Below are 11,653 nucleotides of genomic sequence, written 5' to 3' on the forward strand. Positions count from 1 at the left end.
GTGTCTTATTAGTTTGGCAATATGTAAAAGCATTCGAAAATTTCAACAATTCCATAATTTTTAGCTGGGAACATTCACACTCAACTTAGTGGGTGTGGTAAAAGTGTTCAGAAGTCAAAAACTTCACACACTATTCAGCTGCTCAAATTTGCATTTCAATGCTTTTCAAAAATTAATTTAAAAAAAATATCTTAATACGGAACTTGGGGAGCTATTATAGAAATTCAAAATTCTATCAAATAACTGCTTTGGGTTAAAATCTGGCTTATAATTTCCTAACATAAAGGTAACAATGAATCCAGATCCAACTATACGAAAAGTCGTACAAGTGGCGGAGCAAGCACAACAGCCTTTACATGGTAAATATGTACATCTTATTTATACTTTTATTTCGAATAAAATTTTTTAATCACGATAATATCTGTAGTGCCCGTGGTCGTCGGCAATCAATGTTTTATAATCACACAGCAGGATGTCAGGAGAATTGAAGATTCTCGTCTATATTCTTACAATAAATTGAATGCGAAGGGTAAGTTACATTAGTTTGTATCTAATTTTTATTGTATTACTACACTTTAGCAGATGTCACAATTTCGTTAAAAATTTTCATATCGGAATTAAATTAGATAAACATTTTATTTCACATTCAGGCGTCTTTAAACTGATTTGAATTAACGTAGAGTTGCGTTAGATGGATACTGTAGGAAATTTACAAAATAAAATGTAATATACCTGGAAGAAAATTATTTCGAATATAAATGTTCCATCGAAAAAAGGGTAGCAATCTCAAAAGTAGATCTTTTGGTTTTGATTTAATTTTACATTTTTCTTTGATTATAGAAAGTGATTCCATGTGTTATTTTTCAATGTACGTGTTAACAACGGTTCTATGGTTTATATTCTGGCAATACCCGTTATTTCAACAATGATTCTAAATTCAAATAGAAAATATTTAATTGATACAAAAACAATGACTGGACTCATGGCAGGGAAATCTTTAACCTACAAACATGACACTCGACACTTAAAGGACCCATCCATCCCATTGAAACCGGACTTTTTCTTAGAATCAGACTGGTGAAAATATTGTTACAACAACAATATGCAAATATTTAATTCCGTTTTATCAAAATTTAGAGTATTTCCCTGCCGACAGATGTGAACCAAAGAAAAATTAGAACATGTTTTTTTGATACTAACCTTTGAACTAAACCCTCATTAAAAATTAATCGGCATTTAAATACAATTTTTTTTATAACTAATACTGGAAAATCGCCTTATTATGTTCGCATAATTAAACTTAGGCGAAGTGGTCCCAATGGATACTATGGACTCCAATGTAAGTGGACGTGATGCTTTTTTGGCCTGTATCCGTCAGCCAACACAATTTCAGCAGAACGCGTCTATTAATCCATGTAATATAGGATTTTTGTCGGATCTAGTCGCACGTGCCTGTAATATAACTGCAGCAATGCAGCAGCAGCAACAGCAACAACAGGGTACACAAATGGCAATGACAATGCCCGATTTACTGGCATATAACCAGGCACAATGTGTACAAAGTGCAGGCTATTCACCGGTTGCAGCAACGCTTCAGCAACAATTGGATTGGTCGAAAGCTTGCGACACGATGCCGCCACAAGCTTCCATGGTAGGATTTGTTCTTTAGAAATATCTTCTATTATATTTTAATATAAGCATGTTAAGCTATTCATATAAATTTTGTAGCATCCACTGCACTATACTACGGCCACATCGACAACGGAGATTGCGCGAACTCAATGCGTTCCCCATACACCCTCTACGAAAAACCATTGTTGCACACGCGGTTGCAATACCATGGATATTGATACCAGCTTATCACCGAATTCGCAAGCACCCCCCACCACAAGTTCGGCCACTTGTTTGTGCGCACGTCAACAGGCGAAACAACGTAAAATGACACAATTTCGACTCTAATGTCGTAAATCAGATTTTTGTATAAATAAGTGAAAACTGTTGACGTGTTTTTTTCGTCGTATGATCTCATTTATGTAACTGTTAAACATTTTTTATCTTTTGTTAAAATTTTTATTTTTTATTATAATTATGTTTATAGTTTTTGGACAATATTTAACTAAAATTAAATTTTAATGTTTTTTGCTTGTCGCAACATGGGAAATTAGCGATTTTTTTGTTTTTAATTTTTTTGTCTTTCCTTTTTTGTTAATATTCTTCGACTTTCTCGCCAAACCGTTTATTTTTAAACTTTTCTCTGACTTATTTTTCATAGTATTCTTCTTCAAGTCTTTCGATTGTTGTTTAACCTTTTTGGTCACTACTTCTGACACCTCCACCTGGGAATTGTAAAAGTAGCGTTTCTCTCCTGTTTTGTGTTGAAAATGCTCAATGCTAGTTGTGCTAGTAGTCTTACTAATAATAGGTAGTGTACTACGCGAAGCAGTCAACACTTCGTCTACTGTACCGATCCTTAGATACATATCCTTTAGTATAAATTTCAAATCCTCCGTTATGATTTCTTTTTTAACAAAAACTTTGCCACTATTTTCACTGCTTAATGCACAACCATTCATTTCGTTCACTTTGAAATCTCTTTCCTTAGATATATCAGGCTTCCAGATTAACGCTATTTCCTTGCCACCATGGGGGTTGTAGAAGAAAGCGGCGAAGTCCGAATATGCGTCCTGTTGAAATAAAAGATTAAACAAGTTTTAGATTTTCTGTTGAAATCGAATTATAATATTAAATGTCAAAATTACATAGCAAGGTCAGGATGCCAAAATTCGTCAAGATAAATGAGTAGATTCTTGAGTAGAAAAGCACGTGTGCAAAGTTTCAGATGGGTATCTCATAAACTGAAGAATCATGCTATAAGTCGGTGTGTATAGATTAAACTCCAAAGTAACTCCAACGCAACTATCGTTACGAAAGTATTGCCATACTCAGCGACAGTCAAGCGGTACTAAAAGCTATCTCCACTTATGAAGTTAAATCACTGCTAGTGCAGGAGTGAACAGACTATCTGATCGAAATCAAGGGCACCTTATTTCGGTGGCTGGTCACAAGGGTATAGTTGGGAATGAACTGGTTGACGAGCACGCCCGCTTGGATTGGAAACGTACATTGTGGTTGGCTTCGGGTGGTTACAACCTCAACAGATTTAAAATAGTAATCAATCTCCCGAGAAATAAATTCCGGCTTTTTGTCACATTTTACACCGGCCACTGCAAACGTACGATGCACTTACACAACATGGGCCAGGCCTCTTGTGCAAACTGCCGGTTCTGCGGCATGAAGTCGAAACCCCCAGAACACATGCTAATACACTGTATAGAAGTCTGCAGACGCACGATTAAGGCCCTCGGATTCATGCTTCCGAATAGAGATCTAGCACCTAGTAGCATATTGAACTTCTTACATGCGCTGGGGCTAAGTGACTTCTTGTGAGTTAGGGGAGGGCACAATAGACCTTAGGTCGCGGTGCATACCTCATTTTCGAATAAAATCTAATCTAATCCTTCTAGGTGTTACAAACTTCCTGGCAAACTAAATATAATGTTCAGAGTATACAAAAAAAAAAATAATAGCTTCATCAAACTGACTCAGTTATTTCTGCTAGTTTTTTGCACTTAAATTATTATTTTTTTTACAATTTATGAAGTCAGTGCCTGTTCATATTTAACAATGCGCTATAACCTTGTAAAATTTTAGATTATCTGAATGATGACCGCAACAAAAAAAATCGCCTGAAATATGTATGTGTGTACCCAATCACTACGTTTTGTATTTATATTTATGTACATACCCGAAGCTTTTCCATCGTGTTTTGTAAAAAATTGCTATCTGCTAAGGGCAGACGCCAATTTGGTCTCGTGCGCACCGTAAATGATGAACCGAATTCATGCGCCCATGAGTTAGTTACCAAATCTGGTTTTAATTGGATTACGTAATCGTAGCCGTTATTGGGCGCTATGAAAATTTGGCCAGGTTTTATAAAAGGTTTAGTCGAGAGCAACGCGCTTTCCAATATATCCAAAGCGTGGCGCGCCAATAGTGTAACACGAGCGAGTACATTTATGTTTGGTTTACATGCCGATGTCCATAAATTACCCAAATGGTTTTGATCGAACGAAGTTGCTATACAAAGTGGCGGGAATGTATCACGTTCTGTGCTAAAGCGATGCTCCAAATCAGCTACAGCATTTTCTAATATAAACGCAAACAAAAATAAATAATAATAGTATAAAATTATAAATAATTTTCAAAGCCAATAACATACCATCCATTGCATTATTAAAGTTCAATAAGAACAACTCGTTGCGCCAATCAGTGCCCGCCAGCAATTGCAGAAATCTTATGAAACCTGTTTGGGGCGAACTGGGATTTTTTTGTGCAGGTGTTCTTAGAAATTGTGCGGCAATTAACAATTCAGTACATTCTTCTGGCCACAGACCATCATCAAGGAATTGTGTACTCAGCCAACGTTTCGCGATCATTACTGTACCACCAAAACTGTTATGTAACTGATATAAGGCATGTAGCGCACCCGTCACTTTGGGCAGAATATAATGTCGTTTCTCTAAGGCAATGCTGGCCTCACAATCCACATACTGTGTTAAGCCCCTTTCACTTTTCTCCTTCTTCAGTAGAGCCACCTCCTTGGGATGTGACATTTCAATAGCAAAACAATAGCCTTGTTTAAGTACTAAAAGGCCATTGTAAGTTACTTTAGTTTTTAGATTATATTGTTCGCGCAACATATTAGCTATTTTTATGTAAAAAGCCATTTTTAGTGCACGCAATGCACCCAACTCACTAGGCCATTTACCACTCTGACCTGAAATATGTAATTAGTGTAATACACCACCTAAAAGGATTACTAAATAATATTACCTAATTGTATAACACCACGTTGCACTTGCATAGCATACATTTGCTCGCCAATCATGCGCGCTTGTGGTAGAATTGGCACAGGTTCACTGTAGCGAAACACGGGCGATATGCCAGCAATTGAGACAATCTCAAGCGGAAGGTCATTCAGCGCATGTAGCTTGCGTGCCAAATCGTCAAAACAACGTATTACATTGAGAGAAGTGTCCTCTGCATCGACATCCTGCTCTACCTTAAAATTTTCAGGCATTTTATCCGTACGGAAAATCGGTGTCAAACGGTAGGAAATATCCAATTCACCAGAAATATATTCGAAATCTTTATTTTCTAATTGAAAATGATGTTGTAATAGATGAGTAACGATTGAACGTACAACCAAACGTCGCTTCCACAGGCTGTCGCTAGTTGCAGCCCACACCACGGATTCGGTAATACTACCGTCCTGAAAGCGTCGTAATTGCGCTTTGTCACCCCAAAATTTGCGAAATTCGTTAGCACCTTCAGCGATGGTTTCGGGGCCTTTGTCTAAGACTTCAAACGCCTTTTCAGGATTAAGAACAATACCGAGATGACAGTAACGCGCGCAATCAGGCGGGTTTTTTGTGCAACTCCAAGCATCTACCAACTTTTCGATCGGTAGTAAAGCGCGTACACGTTCAGCGAGTCCTTTACTAAGGAGCCTACATATGAAATATAAATGTATTAATTAGAATATAAACAAATATTTGGACAATAATTACCCAACTACAACCTTCAACAGCGCGGGATATGCGTAGCCAGCGAAATTGTACTTATCAGCAGGTTTGACATGCATTTCTAAGATTTGCTCAACAATATCATTTTTGTTTATTCTTAAATATGAATAAGATAATATACGCATTATTCCAAATTATAAATAACAAATATTCTTTATGTTTATTACTTGAGTATATTGTCGAACTGGCTATAGAGTGGAATTTTCTTCATAAACAACATGTGAAAGCTATTTATTTTCATATCGTTCAACATATCAACCGCTAATTTAGCTTCGAGACGCACACGACGATAAATCTCTGAATTTAGATTTGCGGCGATATTAAAAAAGCCAGTAACATCTACGAAGACCACGTCGTAGTATGTATGGAATTGCTCTAAAGTAGGTTGGTTGGCGAAATCTGTAGAGTTATCGGACAGCGAAATACCTTTGCCATCCTCATCCCAAGCACTGTACGCTAGAAATGGAAACACATTTTTAAAACAACCTTAATTTCGGCTGCACCGAATTTATAATACCCTCCAGAGGTGATTTTGTCTTGATCTATAAACATCCTAGGAAACTTAATACACCCCGTTCAGTGTATAATTATACCAAAATTATTGGTTCTAGTATTTTAATACATACCTAATTGGTTCCAGACTGTACGAGCCACCTGGTAGCTGCTCATGTTCATATGTAATTTCCGTTGTTTGTAAAGGTAAGATATGAACATGGCTAGCAAATGTGATGAAAATCCATTGAAACCCACATCGAATTCACGCTGCCGTAACCAAACCTTCAGTAAAACTAAACCTTCTTGAAAATTCTTTCGCTCATCAAAAATGCCATGCAGTAATTGTTGGTTTCTCTGCATAGTGAGATCGAATAATACTCCAGCATTGTAATTTGGCGTAGCCAGTGGAATGGATTCATCAGTATCATCACCGAAAATGTTGGCGCGCACATTATTATTCCATGGTACGAAACGATTTAGTTTGAAAGCGCTCTCTTCCGCTGCTATAAATAGGCGGAGATTAAGCTTATTTGCAATATTCGTTTTCACATTGTCATCGGCTAATGGTGTGGGTGTTATTTCCAATATTGGTTTAAGTGGATTGTTATTATAGTAGCTAAATTTCAATTTGTCTGTTGTCAGTTCTTTACCGAATACGCGGCTGTTAATTAATTTATTTGCAATGTAAGTTAAATAGTATGCACGCTTCTGGTCATATATTAAATTAAGATAATTCTCTTTCTGAAAACATTCTTCCGGCATTAGAATACTGATATCAGCGTTTAATTTTGGGCCGAGTAATGACTGAGTAGCGGCTGCTCCTATAAGATATGGCGATACTTTGGATTTGATAAATTGAAATTGAAAGACTTTTTGTTGTTCAACATGCAAATTATGCAGCGAAATAGGAAGTTTTATTTGGCTTTTCTTCAACCATTCCTGATTGTTCATATCCTCTTTCTGCGATTGATTTTGCAGTTCGTTTAGAAATTGCTTAAAATGTTCCAGCCAATTGTTGATATAGTTGGTGTACTTGTCCTTAATTTTTACTTCCGCCAACATTTCCTTCACTTGTAGCCTAAATAGATTCGAATGGAATAGATTGCGAGTTTCCTTCAGCTCATTAATCTCCTCAAGTGTTGGTGGTTTTACTTTTTCACCAGTTGATTTTTTTAACTTTACTTGGCTAACATTACTATTGTTTGTGTTGGAGGCAATTTTTGATTTGTCTTGTTGCGTTGTGTTCTTTCGCATCTTTTTCGACTTTTTTTGAGATGGTTCATTGCTTTCGTTCTGTTCCGAGGAAGCATCATCGCTTTCATTATCTTCATTGCTGGTGCCATTTTCAATCATGGAGTCTTCCGCAGCATTATACAGCTAAGTAAGTAAATATTAAGTTTATAAATAATAGTTTGGTTTTAATTTTGACAAATTATTTTAAAAATATGATTTACACTACCTCCTCTCCTAATTTTCTTTTAGTTTTCGCCATATTTAATGTTTTGAGTTTCTTGCGCTGCTATAAAAATATATTCAGACTACACGTGCAATTCAGCAATAGCGTGTAAAGCTTTGGCCAGAGAATGTATAATATAACGTATAATACACGTTCTCTGCTTTGGCATTGCAGCTGTCAAGAAACATATGTTTTCACTTCCTTCATATCTAGATTTTCTAAACATTACCCCGCAATGGTAAGTACATTGAAGTTCAAGACTCTGGCAGAAAATGTATGAGTAACTACCTGTTTCAATACAAGAGTGGTAGTAAATCCACCACTTCGTTTGTTTTTTTTCACATAAATCCACCTCGCGGTTAAAACAAAGGCATATTTGAAAACAGGCTTAGAAATTTGATATATCTCGATAGTAAGCAATTTTAGAACTTTTAGGTCATAAGAATAGTGATTATTTGAAATATTTTTTCATCCTTCCAATCGATTCAGGAAGTTATATAGTACTAATGACAATAAAATCCGTAAATTTTTCTCTATTCATGTTGCCTAGTGAAGACAATTGATTGTAAAATTGACTAAACGCAAATATTTATGTAGAAATTAAAAATTAAACAGTACAAATTGAGTTTTCATTTATTTTTGTATGTAAGTGTATATTATTATTTTTGTTTTATTTATATATTATTAAATACAGTTCAGCTCATGTTTTCTCCATTCTTTCTATCATAATTTCAACATAATTTCCGTCTTTTTATATATGGTTTTTCTTTTTGAACAGCAATTACTTTTTTCCACCCGTTAATTTCCCAAAACAACAAAAATCTAGAAAAACAAAACTTAAACAACATAAAGCTAAAAGTCCTTCTCTAATCGCTCGAAGTGTTTTCAGAAGTTGTTGTTGGCGTTGATAATTTGCTGTTTTCTTCAAGGAATTTTAAACGTCGTTTTCTCAGTTCACTGAGCTCGGTATTCTCGGGTTGTTCAGCTGTAATGCTGGTGGTTTTGTCATCAGTACAGATCTCAATACCCGGCGTATGCACCGAGGATGATGCTGATGCCTGTGCTGCATCACCACTCTGCGTAACACCGTATTCATGTTCTTCACCGCCTAAGTCTTCAATTGTCACATCACCATGTTTTTGCAATGGAGGATGTGTTGAACTTTCTGTAAGAACTGTTGGTTTTGCTACTGATGCAACATTACTGGTGCCAGATGTATGCAACTGATTTTCAGCAAGCGCTGCAGCAGCAGCCGCTGATGTACTGGGTCTTTCGTTTGTATTATTTATTGTATTATTGGTGGTGTTGTTCGAAGACGCAACAGTTTCGGTTGGTAATGGTACCGTCGTTTGCAAACGCGCAGTGATTATTTGGTAGTTATTCATCAGTATTCCTGCAGCATTCAGCATTAACTCAATATTTCGTAGTAGCTAAACCAATTAGAAAAATGGGTTACCAAAGTTGGTGTAAGATCTTATACAACTACAAACCTTGATACGTTCTTCAACATTACGGCGTTCATTTCCTTCTAATAATTTTAATTCTTCATCGCTCAAAGTACTTAGATCTGATGGCATAGGTGGTGGTGGTATAGCATATGGTGCAATAAATGGAAATGGAGGCGGTATCATGAATGGTGGAGGCAACGGCAAAGTTGGGAAATTGGGTGGTGCTGTTGTCGTAGGAATCGACGGCAGTCCACCAGGCAAATTATTTGAACCGGCATTGCCAATGCCCATGTTTTCAAACAACCCTGGGACACTCGCAGCATTGGGTGGTGCTGCACCGTCTACTCGTGGCATCTCAGTACCGTTTGCCTGATTTGGTATTGGAGCAGCAGCAGCGGCAGGAGCAGGCGTTGCAGCAGCTGCAGCACCTTGACCCGCAGCTCCACCACCCACTCCCTCGTCTGGTCTTGGAATCGCTGTAGAGTTAGCATTAGGTGTTCGTAATATATTTAGGCGACATGTTGGGCAGGTTTGCTGACGTTGAAACCACGAACGTAAACAAGTGGTATGAAAAATATGACCGCACGGCAACTTTTTTGAGTGATTAATCATGTCTTCTCTGTAAATTAATTTTAATAGTTTCGTTTTCAATTTTATTTAAATATCAATAACGTTATTTTAACATTTTACTTACCTGCAGATTATACATATGTTATCTGAAAGTCGTAGTTCCTCAGGAGTGGCGTCAGGATAAAGTGTGTTCATGTTTCGTATAGCGCGTCTTGACATAATGACATCGATTAGTGCTTTCTTGAAATTTCTTATCGTAAAGAACATTGGGCGGAATACAAACATCGGTAATGCGTATATTTTGGCCATTATAAACACGAACAATACATAGAGAATTACTTTGATCAATCCAATCACCAATTCAGTGTAGAGCAAAAATACGGCTTTATTTTCCCATGGTACATCGGTTCGCATTTCAGCAGCATGTAACACATATTTGATGGCCGTACTCGCAACTACAGTTAACAATATTGCATATTCAAAGCCAAAAACTAACTGCACTGTTGGTCCACGAACTAAAGTGGAATTATAGGCGTGCATAAGCAAAAAGTAATCTAAAATGCCCAGTACTCCAAGAAGACTTGCTACGCGTATATGAAATAGCCATCCAAGTACAGGTGATCGCTCCATCTGTAAAACAAAAATTTCATTAACATTTTTAACCTTAAGTTAAACAAGAAAAACGTTAACTTTGGATATACCGAAGCTGTACATTTCAGTGGTACATTTCTTATAGCATAAAAGTGTATAAAAATATCTTTATCTTATTGGATTTTGATTTATCTGGTTCGTATATATACAGACAGACGGACATGGTTAAATCAATGTTGCTTATTTCATAAGGTCTCCGAAGTTTCCTTATGGGTATTACAAACTTAATATATAAGGCTCAGTGTTAAAAAGTATAAATTGTTTAAAAAATTTAATAGGTACATAGTACTAATTTTTAAATATATTGCGCTACAAGACTAAATTATTGAAAAACTTACAAAGTCAACGCGTTCTTCCGCCAACCAATGGAATGATTTCAGAAACAATAAAACTGTAAACAGTGCTACAAAACGCGGATTGAAATCATCACGGAATACAGTGAATGCAAGGCATGTTTCTGTCAGGGCATACCAAAATCGTTCCAATAGATGTTCAAACTCAGCTGCTCGTAATGTACCCAGAAAAATCTAAAGAAACATTGTTAAAATAGCACTTTAAAATTAAGTTATATGTATATGTAACTAACCTTGCGCAATAACTTTCCAAACATGAAAACTATAACGAAAAACTGTATATAAATAACCTGAAAAAAATAAAAAAGTATAATTAATATTCGTCTCTTTTTTTTTAAGGTGAAATTTTTGCAATAAAAATACACACGCTGTGTATATATGATACATACGGCCATAGATGCATTAGATTTGGTGATGTACACAACCGCAGGATAAAATTGCTTCTTCTGGTAGTAGGCGTTCCCGATGACGATGCTCGTCAACGCCAGACATACGGACGAAAGTAATATTTGCATTATGTCGTTGGTGGTAGCACGTACAGCCAATAGGCTGATTGACTCCAGAAATATATTAATTTTGAATTATGCTTGTAGAATTTTCTATTCAATACAATATAAAAGGTTCCAAGCATCCAACTATATAGAATGGGAAACAACACACACGTCAAATACAAATAAATACAAAACAAGCCAACTGTGGCAAGAGACTCGTAACTTTCGCAAAATTGCAATATTATGACTATATTTTTTTAGATTTCTGAAACTACTAATTCCGAATTTTTGGACCTTTTAGTTGTTTTATAGAACAATCCTTTTCCGATATTTCATCGAGACACGTAGTTTTTTCCGCTTTTCGTTTTTCTTTCGTTTTGGAGTATATAGGAAATGTCAAATTCCAATTGGATTCTTTAATGGTTGCCACGAACTATATTTATTGGTTGATTTTCACAAACTCGGGTGTATACGGCTATTGACATTTAAGCTTTGTGTGATACAAGAGCTTCTTATCAGCTGTTTTGTTGGATGAATGTGTTAA

The 11,653-nt window shown here is 36.2% G+C and overlaps 2 protein-coding genes across 2 annotated transcripts; one reads left to right on the plus strand and one right to left on the minus strand.

The window, feature by feature from the left end:
* The first annotated feature begins 75 nt into the window (after positions 1-75).
* LOC126752716 (uncharacterized) lies at positions 76-2,098 on the plus strand. Its single transcript, XM_050463716.1, has 4 exons — positions 76-359; positions 428-529; positions 1,305-1,651; positions 1,729-2,098. The coding sequence occupies exons 1-4, from the start codon at positions 293-295 to the stop codon at positions 1,957-1,959; spliced, it is 747 nt and encodes a 248-aa protein (XP_050319673.1). The 5' UTR covers positions 76-292; the 3' UTR covers positions 1,960-2,098.
* On the minus strand, positions 2,049-11,545 carry LOC126751241 (nucleolar protein 6-like). The gene is made up of 13 exons (XM_050461327.1): positions 11,008-11,545; positions 10,852-10,908; positions 10,604-10,792; positions 9,739-10,244; positions 9,087-9,663; positions 8,469-9,026; positions 6,272-7,517; positions 5,813-6,101; positions 5,631-5,741; positions 4,894-5,570; positions 4,280-4,837; positions 3,806-4,206; positions 2,049-2,684 (listed from the first exon to the last, which is right to left on the minus strand). The coding sequence occupies exons 1-13, from the start codon at positions 11,131-11,133 to the stop codon at positions 2,130-2,132; spliced, it is 5,850 nt and encodes a 1,949-aa protein (XP_050317284.1). The 5' UTR covers positions 11,134-11,545; the 3' UTR covers positions 2,049-2,129.
* Between the last annotated feature and the right edge of the window lie 108 nt (positions 11,546-11,653).

This window comes from Bactrocera neohumeralis, chromosome 2 (genome assembly GCF_024586455.1).
Source record: "Bactrocera neohumeralis isolate Rockhampton chromosome 2, APGP_CSIRO_Bneo_wtdbg2-racon-allhic-juicebox.fasta_v2, whole genome shotgun sequence".
NCBI classification, from domain to species: Eukaryota; Metazoa; Arthropoda; class Insecta; order Diptera; family Tephritidae; genus Bactrocera; species Bactrocera neohumeralis.